The sequence below is a fragment of the Ictidomys tridecemlineatus genome, chromosome 3 (genome assembly GCF_052094955.1).
Source record: "Ictidomys tridecemlineatus isolate mIctTri1 chromosome 3, mIctTri1.hap1, whole genome shotgun sequence".
Classification (NCBI taxonomy): domain Eukaryota; kingdom Metazoa; phylum Chordata; class Mammalia; order Rodentia; family Sciuridae; genus Ictidomys; species Ictidomys tridecemlineatus.
In genome coordinates this window covers 16,039,812-16,057,420 of record NC_135479.1, presented here as the reverse complement: position 1 = coordinate 16,057,420, position 17,609 = coordinate 16,039,812, and the positions used below count along the sequence as shown (strand labels likewise).

The 17,609-nt window shown below is 38.8% G+C and overlaps 3 protein-coding genes and 1 long non-coding RNA gene across 6 annotated transcripts in view; 3 read left to right on the top strand and 1 right to left on the bottom strand.

The window, feature by feature from the left end:
• Positions 1-398, top strand: part of LOC101968136 (uncharacterized) — a 59,217-nt gene extending 58,819 nt beyond the window's left edge. The window contains exon 14 of the mRNA XM_078041916.1: positions 124-398. Coding sequence (XP_077898042.1) covers positions 124-382 — 259 coding nt within the window. The 3' untranslated portion in view covers positions 383-398. The remainder of the gene's footprint in view (positions 1-123) is intronic.
• A 94-nt stretch (positions 399-492) lies between these two features.
• Efcab3 (EF-hand calcium binding domain 3) lies at positions 493-12,346 on the top strand. The gene is made up of 3 exons (XM_078041919.1): positions 493-843; positions 8,058-8,180; positions 10,928-12,346. Exons 1-3 carry the CDS (start codon positions 607-609, stop codon positions 11,252-11,254), a joined length of 687 nt encoding a protein of 228 aa, XP_077898045.1. The 5' UTR covers positions 493-606; the 3' UTR covers positions 11,255-12,346.
• On the bottom strand, positions 2,114-17,317 carry LOC120884068 (uncharacterized). Its single transcript, XR_005726258.2, has 3 exons — positions 17,140-17,317; positions 15,241-15,354; positions 2,114-2,691 (listed from the first exon to the last, which is right to left on the bottom strand). It is a non-coding gene; the product is annotated as an uncharacterized LOC120884068 (long non-coding RNA).
• Mettl2a (methyltransferase 2A, tRNA N3-cytidine) overlaps positions 17,268-17,609 on the top strand; it is a 15,670-nt gene continuing 15,328 nt past the window's right edge. For 2 of the 3 annotated variants that reach the window (XR_013436006.1, XM_005328173.5), the window contains exon 1: positions 17,268-17,428. Coding sequence is in view for 2 of the 3 variants with exons in the window: in XM_005328173.5 (XP_005328230.1) it covers positions 17,316-17,428 (113 nt within the window). In the remaining variant the exon portion in view is untranslated. The remainder of the gene's footprint in view (positions 17,429-17,609) is intronic. The other variant, XM_078041917.1, reaches the window with a different exon arrangement.

Genomic DNA, 17,609 nt, shown 5'->3' with positions numbered 1-17,609 from the left:
TGAATGATTATGCAAATTCAATTTAAAATAAATTTACTCAGCATATGTAACATAATTAAACTTTTTCTTTTTGTCCTACAACTCTTTTTATCCACTTCTGAACTACTTTTTCTTTTTTTAAAGCTATTTCCGAAGAAAATTCCAGGAGGCCAGTGGAGAAATATTGTGGAATCCCCATTCTAGGGAATATGGAAAAAGGAGATTTATGCCAGATATATGCACACCTCCAAGCTCAAGCACCACTGCCTTTGCTAATGCTGCTCGGGTTGCAATAATGAAAGAAAAGGATTTATTTAAATTTCTTGAAGAGCTCAAAAGTAAGAGCCATTTGTTCCCTCCCCACTTTTTAAAAGGATTTATTTATATGACTACTCAGAAATAAAACCTAGAGGCCAAGAGCAGGGCCTGAGACTCTTCTGAGTTACTACTCTCTGTCACACAAATACCATTTGGATGCACAGGTATCCCTCACCTGAGTCTTCAGATTCCTGGGTGAAGCCTAAAGTCTGCAGATGGGTGTGGAGTAGGAACAGGAAAGTGAAGGAGGGCCATAACCAATGAGAGAAGAATAGGGAAAAAGCAAAATAGGCACCACATTTGTCTTTTATGGGAACGTCTTATGTTGTTAGTGATACCATTTTTGTTTTTATCTTTTTAGGATGCAATTTCCATTCAGATAGCCCATATTCAAAAATACCCATCTTTCCATTGTTTCCTAATGTGGATGGGGTGGTGATGGGAAAGCCATTCAGAGACACACAAAAATTAGAAATGCTAAGGAGAAAGGAGCCTCTGAATTTCTTTGAGGACTATTTTTTCCATAAAAGAGACTGGAAAACACAGGTGAGATTTAGGTTATGTCACATTAGCTAATTTAAATCTTACATTTTTAAGTACCAATTTAACAACTAATAACATGCTTTTTATTTTTAGTCATTATATTTCAAATCAGATTCCATAACCACGTTCCTAAATATAAGCCCAGATGTAGATACTTCATTTAATTTCAACAAATTGTTAAGACTTACTGAAAAATGACGATCCTAAATTTGGGGTTGGGATATAGAATTCAAGAATAATAACACTAGAAGGCCTGAAGTCTATCTCCACTGCTCCCCGCACTGTGTCAGGGATTTGAAGCTATATTTTGGACTCTCTTGACCATCTCAATACTGTAGTTGGCCAGACACCATGGGATGAGAGGACCAGGTCCACACAAATTAAGCAATGGTGTGAAGAGAGGGACCATTCTGACCTTGACCCAGAATCCCAGCTGTACCTCTGGCCCTGCTTTAAGCTCTATTGTCTCTAACTTATTTTTCCCTGAAAATTCTGTCCTCATTAGTTTTAAGGTCACAGGTAAATATGCTCATGTTTTCAGAGGTATTCTCTCAGAAGCTCCCAGATTGGTTGCAGTTCTCCCTGCTTGAACAAAAGAATTAAGATTTGTCTAGAAACCAGCCCAGGCTATAGGGGCATATATTGAGTTCCAGAGGTCCATGCCTGGTTCACCTCATTATGAAATCACTAGAAGGCCCTTCAAACATAGGGTTTTTATGTGATTCTGGAGGGATATCACTGTCAAAAATTACCTTGAGGTCAGACTTTTACTTTGTCTCCCCAAACAAAGTCACACCCAGGCACATGTCACTGATAAGATGGAAATAAGAGGACACTCATCCCTCTTTAAATTTATGTGCCAAGGGGCTGCGGTTGTAGCTCAATGATAGAGCACTTGCCTAGCATGTGTGAGGCACTGGGTTAGATCCTCAGCACTAAATTAAATAAAGGTATAAAAAATTCCACTATAAAAAATTATGTCCTAACATTGAGTCACCCCTCTCCCATTATTTTTATCATCAGTTTCTCCAACTAGAATATAAAGTTCATGTAGACAAGAACCTTATTTCTTTTGCTAAGTATCTCTAGTACTTAAAACAAAGCCTGGCCTTTTTTTTTTTTTTTTTTTGGTCTGATTTGGTGCTAAGAATCAAACCCAGAGCCTCAAACATGCTAAGTATATATACTCTACCACTGAGCTATACTCCTAGCCCCTTTGGATGAAAGAAAATTATAACACAAATAGTTTGTTGGTTTTTTTTTTTTTTGCATATTCAAGAATCACCAAAGACCATTGTTTATTATGGTATTAGACATTATATTCAAGAGAAACAATTTTTGGCTTAAAGATCTCACCCTTCCAATATAAGGGCAACCAATGTGTACACATCAAATGATTAAAAGGTATAGAAATTCCTGTTGGGTGGGGTAATGAAACCACTCGGGCCTGCTGAATGATCTCTTGTGAACAGCCTGACACACAAGGTGACCATGTTTCCAAATGTTGAAGCTGTTTAGATTTTCAGAATCCAAATCAATGGTGGTTACTGATCCCCGGAACTGATCATCCTCTGGGAGATACAGCCTCCAGAGCTTAGGTTGCTGCCACCAGGTCTATAATCTGCTCTTCAGGGCTCCATTCCAAAATCCTCACGAAAAGGCAAATTTCCAGGCTCCAAAACTCAGCTGCTGGTGTTCCTTCTGCTAATATGCAACCTTATGACAGGCCGCTCCCTTCAATATTCTATATTAAGCCCGCCATCCAGCTTTGTCGTGTTTGCGCAGTCCTCATGGTGGGCCGGGGTTCTGGGTCCTTAAATCTGCGGACCTGAGGCGCCTGCCGCGGTAGCCCTGCAGGAAAAACACGCGGTCTATAACCCTCAATAGTTTGTTTTTTGAGGGCATCCTATGTGTTAATAATTTTAATAGAGAAAGCACCAATAGCTTGCTATATTGTCAACTAGCTTCTACTTTTGTCCTTTTCAATCTGTTCTCCATACACTAACCAAAATGGCTCGGTTAAATTGAGCTTGAAATCTGCTCCCTCAGAGATCAAAAACAAAATCTTTATGACAATTTAGATCCTACAAAATCTAAATCTAAGCCTTTCAATAACTTCAACCACTAGTAGCTATTTGCATTTAAATTAATAAATCCTGTTCTTCTGTCATACTAACCACATTTCAAATGCTCAGTAGCCATATGTGGCAAATGGACACCATATTAGATGGCACAAAAATAGGACATTTCCATCACTGTGAAAAGTTCTATTGGACATCACCGACTTAGACCCTCCCTGCAGATCCAAGGATCTCTCTTACCACTGCTCACCTTCCAGCGCACTTCACTCTACCTGCAATGTCTCATTACTGTGCCTTACATATCAGACTTGCTTCCATCTCACTCTAGCTTTGTTCTTCCCTCTGCTTGAATGCTGTTACCTAGACATCTGCATAGCTCTCTCCCTCACCTCTTTCAGGTCTTGTCTCAAATGTCATTTCAGAATGCCTTCTCTAGCAATCATATTAAAATGACAATCCCCACATTGTTAATGTGCAAGTGCCACTTAATTGTTCACTTCAGATGGATAATTTTATTTTATATGAATTTTCATCTCAATAAATTTAACATGTTTTTAAATAAAATCACACCTCTAATGGTTATCCTAATAACTCAGGAGGCTGAGATTGGAGGATCACAAGTTGAAGGCCAGCCTCAGAAGTTGGTGAGAGAACCTAAGCAATGTAGGGAGACCTTGTCCCCCCAAAATAAAATAAAATAATTAGGCCAGGTGTAGTGGTGCACTCCTGTAATCCTATTGGCTTTAGAGGCTGAGGCTGGAGGACTCTGAGTTCACAGCCAGTCTCATCAACTCAGCAACTAAAATATAAAAAAGGGCTGTGGATGTGGCTCAATGTTAAGTGACCCTGGGTTCAATCCCTGGTACAGAAAAAAATTTTAATCAAAGAAATAAAAAATCTACAACTTCCAATATCCCCATCCCCTTCCCTGATTTTCTCCATAACATTTATTACCAGCTAATATATTACATACTTCATGTAATAGATCACATATTTTACATATATATGTATATTACATCTACATCCATTTTATCTAATATTTATGTCCATATATATTACACTTCATCTAATATGCTATAAGATATAAATTTACATTTATAATAATAGAATATATGTATAAATATATAGTATGTTAAATAATGTATATATACATTATGAGATCTCATGTACTGTGTAGTAGATCTATTCTAATATACTACAACATCTAATCTACTATATACTTGTAAATGTTAATTGGAACCAGGAAATGGGACTTTCAAGTTTTAGAATGAAAGTAATGGAGCTATATAAACAATCCCCCACCCATCCAGCTGTTCTCCATTGCCCAACCCACTCACAGATTCCCCATGAGAATATAAAAATACTGGATGATATTAAATTAAATTAAATGGCAAACATTACAAAATGTATTTGGCAGGTCACAGCAGTGCACCCTATAATCTCAGCTGTTCAGGAGGCTAAGGCAGAAGGATTATAAATTAGAGGCCATCCTTGGCAATTTAGCAAGACTCTGTATCTAATAAAAACAAAAAAGGACTGGGTATGTAGCTCACTGGGGTTCAATTCCCAGTACAATAAATAAAGTATTCAAATCAAGGAAAATTCTCAAGTTTCAGAAAACAAGAGAGAGCTGGCACAGTAGTGCACACCTGTAATCCCAGTGCCTTGGGAGGCTGAGGTAGAAGGATCTCAAATTCAAGGCCAACCTTAGCAACTTAGCAAGACTCTGTCTCAAAAATAAAAAGGACTAGGGGTATAGCTCAGTGGTAAGCTCTCCTAGGTTCAATTACCAGTAGCAATAAATACATAAGTTTTTAAAAATGAAAAATAAAAACAAAATGCAAGAAAGAACCTAAAGCCAGAATTACAAACTCATAAAGTGGCCCTGGGAGTGGCCAGGGAGGGGAGGCAGGTAGAGAACATGGCTCCAGGCCCTCATGTCTAGGGGCTAGGGTAGGGGGGACCATCCAGGATGAGGAAATATGTACCCCTAGAGATAAGCTGGCAATTGAGACCTCTACAAAAAAACAAATTTTGGAAGGGCTGCCCTCTCAGTGAAAAGAGAAGTAAAAAATTCTACAGAGGCATAAATTTGATTTGCCAAAGCTCTGAATGGAAAATTTCAAAGTTGAGATAGTGAAATACATGGATATGTTATCTGAATTTATAATTTCCATATTTGATGAAATCTATAAGCTTTAAAATTATCCTAAAAATTGTTTTTAGGGTCTGGGGATGTAGTTCAGCAGTAGAGTGCTTTGCCAGCATGAGGCCTTGAGTTTGATCTCCAGCACTGAAGTAAAATTATATATATATAAAATATATAAATTTATATATAATATATAAATTTTTAATTTTTTAAAATTTTTAAATTTTTAATATATATATATTAAAAATTTAAAAACTGACTTCAGACTATAGCTACCTTGAGAAGTCTGCCAGACACAAACATATCCAAATCCTAGGAATCACATGGTACATACATACACACACACACACACACACACACACACACACACAATTCTTTGAAAGATAGGCAACAATTACAGTCATACAAGGAAATAATCTACTCTGAAAAAGTCAGCAATAAAATAAATAGGAGTAGCATTACAATAATTCAATATAACAGAGTTAATGTCTAAAACACTATTAAAGTAAATACTACTTTTTTCTGGGTCTGATGGCACCTACCTATAATCCCAGAGACTCGGGAGGCAGAGGCAGAAAGAATTCAAGTTAAAGGCCAGCCTCAGCAACTTAGCAAGGCCCTAACAATTTAGTGAGACCCTCTCTCAAAATAAAAATAAAAGGGGCTGGGGATGTGGCTTAGTGGTAAAGAACACTTGGCTTCAATTCCCAGTACCAATAATAATAATAATAATAATAATTTATTATTATTATTATTAAATTAAATCTACTCTCTTTAAATAATTAAAGAGAATTTTCAAAAGGAATAAAAAACCTAATTGGGGGTGGGGGCAGTATACAGAATGGGGGAAGAGGGCTCATTTGAAAAGAACCAAATGGAACTACTAGAGATGAAAAATACAGCATTCAGGGGCTGGGATTGTAATAGAGCACTCACCTAGCACATGTGAGGCCCTGGATTCGATCCTCAGCACCACATAAAAATAGATAAATAAAAATTTATCTAACTACAATTTAAAAATGAATATATTTTTAAAATACAGCATTTAGTTAAAAAAATAAACAGTAGATTCTTTATAGTAAGAAGACTGTGAACTGGAAGACAGAGCTGAGGAACTTACCTAAACTGCAACACAAAGAAAAACTAAAGGAAAAGATAATAAACATGAAGGGTAACATGAGCAATTCCAACAGAATACAAAAAGAGCTCCAAAAGGAAAAAAAAATGGAATGGAGAAGAATCAATATTTGAATAGATAATGGCTGAGAATTACATAAATTCTGATGATTATCTAAAGTGATGAAAAAATTGAATTCTTAGATTAAAGAAAACACTCTGGAGCAAGGTACATAAATGTAAAACCAACTTGAAACACTGCAGTGAAATTAAAAATCATGGAAAAAAACACTTTAAAAGCAACCATAGGGCCGGGGTTGTGTCTCAGTGGTAGAGTGCTTGCCTAGCATGCATGAGGTACTGTTTTGATCCTCAGCACCACATAAAAATAAAGGTATTGTGTCCATCTACAACTAAAATATATATTTAAAAAAAAAAAGCAACCATTGAGGACTGGAGATTTGGCTCTGTGATAGAACACGTGCCTGGCATGCATGGGGTGCCTGACTTCAATTCCTAGCAACACACACACACACAAAGGCATTTCAAGACAACAATAACAGAACATTAAACCAAATGCAGGGTATTCCTAAGTGTGACCCCTATATAATTGTACAGATCACATGTCCACGAAGCTGGCCCTTAGAGAAAGGAAAAGTGAAGGGATAAGATCCCAGGAAGGACCAGGCATAATGGTTCATGCCTGTAATCCCACTGCTGAGGCAGGAGGATCTCAAGTTCAAGACCAGCCTCAACAATTTAGCCATGCCCTAAACAACTTAGCAAGACCCTGTCTCAAAATAAGAAAGAAAAAGGGCTGGGGATGTGGCTCAGTAGTTCAGTGCCTCTGGGTTCAATCCCAGATACCAAAACAAACAAACAAAACAAAACAAACAAACAAAAAAAAACAGGAAGGAACAAATAGAGAATACAGGATTGAGTTTGCCCTAGGAAATCAGGAAAAACATTCTCATATAAAAGGAAAAGATGAAAAAATAGTTAAAGGATGGAGAAACCATAGGGTAGGCAGAAGAGTTAAGAGAATTCATGTTAGATAGCTTTAAAGAGACAAGATCAGCCAGGCATGTTGGCATACAATTAATTCTGGCTACTCAGGAGGCTGAGGATCACAAGTTTGAGGCCAGCCTGAGCAATTTAGTAAGACTCTACCACCAAATTAAAAATAAAAATGGCTTGGGATGTAGCTCAATGGTAGAGCAGTTGCCTAGCACATGCAAAGCCCTGGGTTTAATCTCCAATACCATAAACAAAGAGAAAAAGAGCCAAAATCATCAGTTGAGAAAGTTTGAAGATCTGGCTTCCAGCAGCCACTATGGTAAGAGTGAATGAAGAAAGAAAATGTCAAGCAGTAGTAAAGGCCTGGACAGGACTCCATGATAAGACATTTTCAAAAAGAGCAAGCAGTATATGTAATTTTCACTAGCAATTGTTCAATAGCACAGTACAGGGGAAATAGCCATGGGTTGCCTGTCAGAAGTCTGGAAGTAATAGAGGTGGTACTCTGTGGAGGGTACCTTCATTTTGGGTGCTTGTAATAGCTTGGGACGTTTGGGTCAAGATGGAGTTGGCTTCTCTTTATTCTCTATATCTAGTCAATAAGCCATCTGATCTGTATTTCTCTTATGAATAGGTTTTGTCATTATTAAAGAACCTTTACTAAATATCCAATTTACATGTGGCACTATTCTAGGGGCTCCAACACAACTGAAAAATAGTTTAACAATAACCTTATAAATCATATGCAAATTCTCTCATACTGAAATATATTTTTGTTTATTATATCTTTATGTATGTATGTATAATTCAAACTAAAATGTATTACTAATCTTCTTTTTTAAATGTACATAAAGGCAGCAAACATAAAGCCTGTGAACATTTCTTCAAACTATTCAGATGACATCCTTGCCATCAATCAAATACTCAAGAAAAAGCACAGATGGACAGTGGCTGATGCAGCTGCTATTAAACAGCACGTGAGTATTCATAGTTGAATGCCTTCCCAGCCACATTAACAAAAATATTTTCAATTTCAATACTTTCCCATAAACTCAAGAGCATTTTTATCTGCTCCCTGTCTTTAAAATGAAACAAGATAGAAAGATGATCATGGTGATATACATATGTAATCCCAGCAACTTGAGAGGCTGAGACAGGAGGAGCATGGGTTCAAGGACAGTCTGGGCAACTTTGCAAGACTCTGTCTCAAAATAAAACATAAAAAGGACAAGGGATGTAGCTCAATGGTAGAGCACCCTTGGGTTCAATTCCTAGTACAAAAAAAATTAAAATGAAACACGATGGTTTCTCATTTGTATCCACTGTAATGATAATATTTTTTGCTCTATAATCAAACAGATTCAAATGTTAAATGTTAGGATTCATCCTAGTAATCACCTAAATAGGTATACCTAGCATCGGTTCTATAACATTCATTTGTTTCATGATAGAAATATCAAACAAATTAAGGTAATAAATCCACTGTCACCATGAGTGATGTACTCAGAATTGAGATGAATGAAAGCATCATCATTATAGCAACTAACAATGTTAACAATAGCTTAAAGGTACTTTGCAAGTGCTAGACACAGCACTACACAAATATTCTACAAGTGCTCTACAGGTACTGATTCATTTAATTATCACAACAACTCTTTGAGACAAGTACTATTATTATTCCTTGTCATTTTACAGATGTGCATAAAAAGGTTAAGGCACTAAATTAGTAAAGAACAAATTAAGGATTATAAACATGGGGAGAGTGGCTCCAGAATAAACACTTTTAACAACTCTATGCTTCCTGTCTAGTTTTATGTCCTAACTTTTAGCAATTTATATATCCCACAGAAAAATAGCAGGATATAATTACTTTTTGCCACTTCTTTTCTGCATTTTGTGTGTGTATGTGTGTGTTTGGGCCATACTAGGAATTGAACCCAGAAGCTCTCTACCAGAGCTACATCCCCACTTCTTTTTATTTTTTTGAGACAGAGACTAAGTTGCCAAGGTTGACCTTGAATTTGTGATCCTATTGCCTCAGCCTCCTGTCCCTCTGCACTTGATACTAACAATCAAGCTCTCCTCGGCTTGGGTTGGGATAAATGAACTCTGTGTGTTCTGTAGTACACGCCACAGAAACAGAGGAGCGAGCTCCCAACAGTCTCATCGTGGTGCACACACACACTAGAATAAAAGGAAGCTGCATATAGCTAGAGGCCTCCATCCCTGGGGCACCAACTGTCCCAAGGGCTAAGAAGCTTGAGATCAAATAGTTTGGCATCCTTGTAATCCAGTCATAGCAGGACACTGGCATCTCTGTATCAGGTAAAGGAATAGCTAGAGTGACATTCTTTGAGCTATTTCAATCTACCTTCCTTGTTTCAGCCATCACCCATATAATGATACTTAAATTTGTCCCAAGCCTAGACTTTTTTCCTGTACTTTGTCTCAATGATCTACCTGAAAAAAGTTCCACCTCTATGCTGTCTCATAGCACATAAAACTCAACATGCTCTAACCGCTTCTCAACTTCTCAGCAAACTGTCTCTACCTAGGAATTCTGCATCTCAGTTGTTGATACAGAATCCACTCAATCACTGAAACTTTAATGCCAGGAACTGTCCTTAATTTTTGCATTTTTCCTCATTCCACACATCTACCAGTCACCAAACCCATCCTCTCATTCTGGGGAATTTTTGAAATCTATCTTCATCCCATCCCTATTACCTCTGCCTTAGTTGAGGCCCTCCACAGGTCTCACCTGTAAAACAGCCTCCAGCCCACTATCCTTAGCCATGTAGCTGCTGCCTTCCAACCATTCTCAACACAGTACCAATGATCTCACATGAAGATCCAACCAAGTCACTATCCTGCTAAAATGCGAAGGCTTCCCTCTCAGCCATGGCAGCCTTTTTCAATTTTCTACTAAACACACTGAAGGATTTATTTCATTACAACATGATTTTCACAAGGAAATGACTCTCCCCACCCATACTGAATCACTGATTTATAAGATTAAGTTTTAAGAGTCTGCTGATTCTCCATTGTCACTCCATACTTCCCACATTTTTTTCTGGTATTGGGGATTGAACCCAGAGGCATTCTACTACTGAACAACATCCCCAGCCTTTTTATTTTTCACCTGAGGCAACATCTTGCTAAGTTGCCAAGGCTGGCCTCCAACTTGTACTCCTCTTGCCTCAGCCTCTGGAGTCACTGGGATCACAGGCGTGCGTCACCATGACCAGCTTTTCCTCCCACTTTCAATGTGACACTCCAGCAATACCAAAGTGCCTGAATCCTCTGATCAATTCCAGAATACTGACTGTATTTCAGCCTTTGTTTATTCTGTCTCCTCCCTAGAACACCTTCCCATCACCACTCACTCCCTCAATATTACCAAATACTTAAGGACTTAGCTTAACTCTTTTCCCTGGTTCTCCTGTTTTAGGAGATATAATTGGTACTCAATTCAACCTATCGCCATCCCATTCTTCTCCTTATTTTAGTCCATTATATTTTTATAAAAGTTCTTATTATCTCATTATTCCTAAGCAACACATTTTGATTGTCCAGAAACTCTTAGCTCAAATGTCCTTAAGAGGCACTACCTAATGTACAGACTCAATGATTCTCAAATACATAACTCTTGGGCTGCTATGATTGTGGTCCACAGGTCAAAGATATTTGGCAGTAACTACAGTAAACTATGTTCTCATTGCAGGTAAAGAGAGCTACAGAAAACTATAATTTAGGAGTTGCCCTTGCACATCGGAAAGAAATGTTAAATCTCTGGCAGAAGATACGAGGGGATCTGATTGGAATAGACACTAACAATGAGTCCTTTTATGACACCTTTTCTACTTATACATGGTCCTGGAATGTTTGCCAAGAACTACTTTCTCCTAAGGACTTACGGTTATATGATGCCTACACCAATAAAAATTTCCCATTTAACTCCGGATTCTCTTCCGGATCAGATGTCAGTGAATGTGACAGAGAGACAGGAAGAAAAAGAAAACGGAAAGGTTTTAGAGTGTTTCAACAATGAAATTTCTACATTTCCTAAACAACTCATCAAAAACTACTTTTTCAGTTATCAAAATTATGATTTCTTGCTTTTGTCTAGTACATTCCTAGCAGCTGGAAATTTTGCCATCTTTTGGATTCTGACCAGTAAAAATCTTTAAGTCATAAAATGGTTTCCTTTCCTAAATCTTTGTAAGTAGATGCCACAGTTAGTTCCAGCTACACTCTGCTGCCCCCACCTGGCATAAAACTGCCAGGGCCTCAGCAGGAAAGTTCAAAAAACAGGTAAACATCTGAGTGACTAACTATAAAAGGGAACTAGTTTTTTTTTTAATTGCTTTTATTTTTAAAGTACATGACAGCAGAATACATCACAATTCTTATTAGGCATACAGAGTACATTTTTAATATCTCTGTATATATATAAAGTATATTCACACCAATTCGTGTTTTCATACATGTACTTTGGATAATGATGTCCATCACATTCCTCCATCATTGCTGACCCTCCTTTCCCCTCCCACCCCTCTGCCCTATCTATAGTTCATCAATTCCTCCCATTGCTCCCTCTCCCTACCCAACTATGAGTCAGTTGCCTTATATCAGAGAAAACATTCGCCATTTGTTTTTTTTTAAATATACTTTTAGTTGTAGATGTCACAGTACCTTTATTTTATTTACTTATATTTATGTGGTGCTGAGGATAGAACCCAGTGCCTCACACATGCTAGGCAAGTGTTATACCACTAAACTACAACCTCAGGCCAGGGACTAGGTTTTCAAATGTACATGGAAGTGGTTAGAGGCAGTGCATGCATGACAATAACCCTTCCATTTCAGGGAATAATGTCACCACCACCACCACCCCCCAGAGGAATGGTGATTAAATTTGGATGTTCCTAAGTGTCCTTAGCCACACACCTGTCTCTTGGCTTGCTCCTACCCATAGCTGATCTCATCTATTACCTTTGCTACTAAAGAACATATCTAATGAAGAAACAAATATATAACTATAATACAAGTTATGGGAAGACTGTAATTTTTATTGTGGTAAAATGAACATTACATAAGGGCTGGAGTTGTTCTCAGTAGTAGAGCACTTGCTTAGCATGAGAGAGGCACTGGGTTTGAACCTCAGCACCACATTAAAAAATAAATAAAATAAAAGTATTGTGTCCATGTATAACTAAAAACATTTTTTAAATGTACATTACGTGGGGCTGGGGATGTGGCTCAAGCGGTAGCGCCCTCGCCTGGCATGCGTGCGGCCTGGGTACGATCCTCAGCACCACATACCAACAAAGATGTTGTGTCCGCCGAGAACTAAAAAATAAATATTAAAAATTCTCTCTCTCTCTCTCTCTCTCTCTCTCTCTCTCTCTCTCTCTCTCTCTCAAAAAAAGTACATTATGTAAAATTTCCTATTTTAATAATGTTTCAATGTGTATCATATCTATTACATTTTTATTCTTCCTAGTTCCACTCATTTCCCCCTCTTTTGGTAACAGAGATTGAACCAAGGGGCACTCAACTACTGAGCCACATCCCCAATCTATTTTTTGCTTTTGAGACAGGTCTTGCTAACTTGCTGATGCTGCCTTTGAACTTGCAATCCCTCTGCCTCAGCCTCCTAAGCTACTGGAGGTATGTGCCACCATGCTCAGCTCTACTCTTATAGTTCTTAGAACATTTTTTTCCCCTGTGGTTCTTGAGAACTGATCATAGACAATTTTGGGATTGTACCAACATTAATCAACTTTTTTTTTTGGTAGCTGGGATTGAACTCAAGGGCACTTCACCACTGAGCCATATCCCCAACTCCTTTTATTTTTTAAAACATGGTCTCACTAAGTTGTATAGGGCCTTGCTAAGTTGCTGAGGTGGTCTCAGACTTTCAATCCTCCCGTCTCAGTCTCCCAAATCCAAATTACAAGTGTGAGTCACCATACCCAGTTTATACTAACCTTTTAATATACAGTCAAGATAGCAAAAGTGTTGTTTCCAAAGCTAATTCTGATCTAAAAATGTAAGGGAAGAGATCCTCTATTTGTAAGAATTATCCAAGAGAATGATTTGCAGGTGTGTGGCTAATCCACCCCAATCATCATATGGTACAAATGCTCCCCCACCATGCCACCCAGTGTTGGGGACCTAACCCAGGGCCTCAAGCATGTTAGTCAAGTTCTCTACCACTGAGCTACCTCCTCAGCCCCATACAATCAATTTAATAAAAGGCAGAGATTATCTAATGAAGAAACAAATATATAACTATAATACAAGTTATTGGGAAGACTGTAATTTATTAATTATTAATAATTAATAAATTTTTATTTTTATTAATTATTATTTATCTTTATACATTCTCAGTTTGGAGTTAATAAATGGAAAGAGGGAGCTAAAGCTAATCCTCTGAATATTACAGTTGCTTTAAATTTATGTAGATCATGATCAGTCATGAATCATTTGCAAGGTAATTCCTATTTGTGGGGGTTTTTTTTAATTTTAAGTTGTTGATGAAACTTTATTTATATGCAGTGCTGAGAATTGAACCCAGTGCCTCACACGTTACGTAAGCACTCTGCCACTGAGCTACATTTCTAGCCCCTAGAGGTTTCTTGAACAGTAGCCAGGTTCATATTTACTGAAAAAGATGTAAGACCAAAAAACTAAACACTAATCTAGAACAAATGTGGGTTTTTTTGTTTTTGTTTGTTTTGTTTTTGGTACTGGGGATTGAACCCAAGTTTGCTGTAACACTGAGCTATACTATACCCCCAGCCATTTTAGTTTCTGTGTGTGTGTGTGTTAGTTACCAGAGCTTCACACTAGTCAAGAGCTCTACCACTAAGCTACATCCCCAACCCTTTTTATTTTATTTTGAAACTAAATTGCCCAGCTGTCCTCAAATTTACAATCATCCTGCCTTAACCTTGTGATTTACTGGGATTACAAGCATGAGCCACCATTCCCAGGTAGAACTAATGCTTTTTACATCATTATTCTAGAAAAATATGATCCAGAAAAAGGGAAAGACATGTTTAATACTGATAAGGACAGTGGATTATAACGTAAAATTATAAAATTCCAGGAAAAAGTAGTGAAGGTAGTGAAGACCTCCCAAAACAATTATAAAAATAGCATTAAAATAATTGTGCTCCCCCAAATATTAAAAAATCTAAATATATTTGCAAGCCAGGCATAGTACCACATAACTGTAGTCCCAGCTAGTCCGGAGGCTGAGGCAGGAGGATTGCTTGAGCCCACAAGTTCAAAGCTAATAATCCCAGAAGCTCAAAAGGCTGAGTGAGACAGGAGGATCACAGGTTCAAAACCAGCCTCAGCAACTTAGCAAGGCCCTAAGCAAATCAGTGAGACCCTGTCTCTAAATAAAATATAAAAAGGGGCTGGGGATGGTGTTCAGTGGTTAGTGTTCCTGGGTCCAATCCCTGGTACCAAAAAAACAAAAACAAAAAAAAAAAAAAAAAAAAAACAAGTTCAAGTCTAGCCTTGGCAACATGGCAAAACTACATCTCAAAAAATACTAAAGAAGTTGAGCATAGTGGTGCATGCCTATAATACCAGCAACTTGGGAGCCTAAGGCAGAAGCTTAAGCCTAGGCAGCTTAGTAAGACCTTGTCTCAAAATAAGAAGATAAAGACTGGGGATGCATCTCAGTGGTACAGTGCCCAGGAGTTTAGTCCTCAGTACCACAAAAAATAAATAAAGTTGTTAAACCAGGTTTTACAATTACCTAGGGCTACTAGAAGAATGATCTGGCTCTGTGAAACTTAAACAGAGCAAATTAGGACATCAGGATCCTTCCCCAGTCATTCTTCCCCAGAGCTCATGCTTAAACAGCCCAAAATTCTGACACGAACTGAAAGAAAAGCGTGAAATAATTAATTATCCTTGTCCTGGGTTAACACATAAGGAACAAGAGTTATTAACCTTCTTCACAAGCTTTGAACCCATAACACTAGCTGAGCTAGAAGAGTTCTCATTACTCACCACCAGAGGGACCCTTAGCTCCTCTGAAATAGTGTTCTCAATACAGTCACACAGAATTCCCAGCGTGTATTCCAAACTTCTTCTGAACAATTATTTCAGATTCTTCAAAAGATTCTGTTGTACAAGCCAACCAAAGATAATTCTATAAAATTGAGTTTAGGATATTTTAAAACATCTTACAAAAAAGACCCAAACTGTTGAATATTTTAAATGACTAATTATTGGAACTTATAGAATACCTGCCAACAAATACAGAAAAGGAGCTCTCTGCAAGAAAATATGTGGTGGATCCATCCCCAAATGCATCTACCTGTAGAGCCACGACTCCGCCAACATGATTGTGTCCCTCTCACAGCTAACTTAAACAGTGCAAGTGGTATAATTCTAAACCATCAGATTGACCTTGGTCAGATCCCCAACTTGCTAGACTAGATTTTAGGCTCCTAATGAGTTTATGTAACACAGAAAAAAAAATGAAATGCCTTTATTCGATGGTAAATTTAGACACTTTTTTTTGGAAATAAATGGCCTTACATTTGTCTGCTAAATTAAAATGGTCTTTTAAAGTACAAAAAAAAAAAAGGAGAAAATATGGAAGCCAGGCGTGGGGGAGTGTGCTTGTAATCCCAGTGACTCAGGAGGCTGAGACAGGAGGATCACAAGTTCAAAGCCAAGTCTTAGTGAGGCTCTGAGCAATTTAAGGAGACCCTATCTCAAAGTTAAAATTTTTTAAAAATGGCGGTGGGAGGTGGCTGTGAATGTAGCCCAGTGGTAAACGCCCCTGGATTCAATCCCTTGTACGAAAAAGAAAACAAGAAAAGATATGCAATGGAACTGTGGAATGGACACTCTAACAGCTTTTGATGAGGGCAGAAAAATAGCCCTTAGATGAAAGAAGATGATGTCAAAAATAAATTTAATTCAGCCACCTTATCTGCAAACAGCTGGCCTTGAGAAAAGAAAGAAATTCTTGTATTTGTATTTTGGAATGGAGCTTCTGTTCAAAACGCTTCAGAAGTCCATGAAAATAACAAAAGTACTTTGTCTTCAAACAAAGTATATGTTCTTGAGTATCTTATCTTCTCTTTTTTAATCAATCCATGTCTTTTTCTTCATGGATAGAGAGCGCGTTGGGTTTGTTTCCGCTTCTTTAATGGGAAAAGTACTCTCTCTCGTTGTTGCTCTCAGTTTTACCTATACAAAGAATCTGCAATAGAATACCAATGTACCATGTCTAGCACTGCATTAATTAAATAACCCTTTCCTAGGTGGTAGTGATTACACTTCTCTTGAAAGTCTTCTCAACCAGATAGAAAGATAGGGAAATTCTGTACCAGGGATTGGACCCAAGGCCTTCCTGCTGATCTACATCCCCAGTCCTTCAGAAATAGGATCTCATTCAATTGCCCTGGCTGGCCTCCTCCCATCTCAGACTCCCGAGAAAATGGGATTACAGCGTGCTATCGCCATGCCGGGCCTTATTTTATATTGACAGCCTATTTCTAGACTCTTGTGAATCAACTCGTAGTAGTTCTGGAAATAGAAAGGTAAGCTGAAAATGTATTAATACTACAGACTATTGGTATGTGAGTATTACAGTCTCCCACGCCCACTCCTGAAGGGGACTGAACCCAAGCCCTAGATCTTGGCTGTATTAAACCAGGCTACAGATTGTTAAAAAAAAAAAAAAAAGGTGCTGATGGCGGACGTGGCGCTGGCTTGTCATTCCAGTTATTCCTCAGTTCTCCGGCTATCAGCTCCACAGTGAAGCCACGTATCCTCACTAGAGTGATTCAAGATTTTTCCTCACAACTTAACTGGGGAACCTGGTAGGACCCCAGCACTGAACTGGGGCTCAAGAGGGATGTCTCCCACTTTCTTCCCACCCTGCCCGCCTACCAGCAACCCGTCGGGAAGAACTACTCCGCTCGCACCCTTTCAGCGAGCTTCCTTTCGCCTACTCGTTGGCCGCCCCGCCCCCCTCTTTTCCCGCCCAGGTCCCGGGCGTCCAGGAAGGGGCGTGGCCCACAGGGGTTCTCGCGTTACGAAAAGAAGGCATTTCCGGCTCCGGTACCATGGCCGACTCGAGTCCTGAAGGTGTGTCGTCGGCCGCCTTGGGCGGGAAGAGGCAACAGTTCGGCAGCCGGTTCTTGAGCGACCCAGCGCGCGTCTTCCACCACAATGCCTGGTAACTGCCCTGCCCCTCGTCCGGCCTGCGGCTCGCCCCCGTCCCGCCGCTCCGAGCGCTTGGAGAAGCCCCTGACCACAGGCCACTAGTACAACTGCCCTGGCCGTGGCGCGCTCCTCCCGAGAAGACGCGCTTCCCGGCCAGCGACTGACCCTGCCCGCAGCTGAGATGAGAGGCCCCT

Bases quoted from the DNA above. Each gene is read 5' to 3' on its own strand.
- Efcab3 (XM_078041919.1), top strand. From the start codon at position 607: ATGGGAACGTCTTATGTTGTTAGTGATACCATTTTTGTTTTTATCTTT. The intron at 844-8,057 runs GTGAGATTTAGG...ATGTACATAAAG, and splicing joins AAAGAGACTGGAAAACACAG to GCAGCAAACATAAAGCCTGT. The intron at 8,181-10,927 runs GTGAGTATTCAT...TTCTCATTGCAG, and splicing joins CAGCTGCTATTAAACAGCAC to GTAAAGAGAGCTACAGAAAA.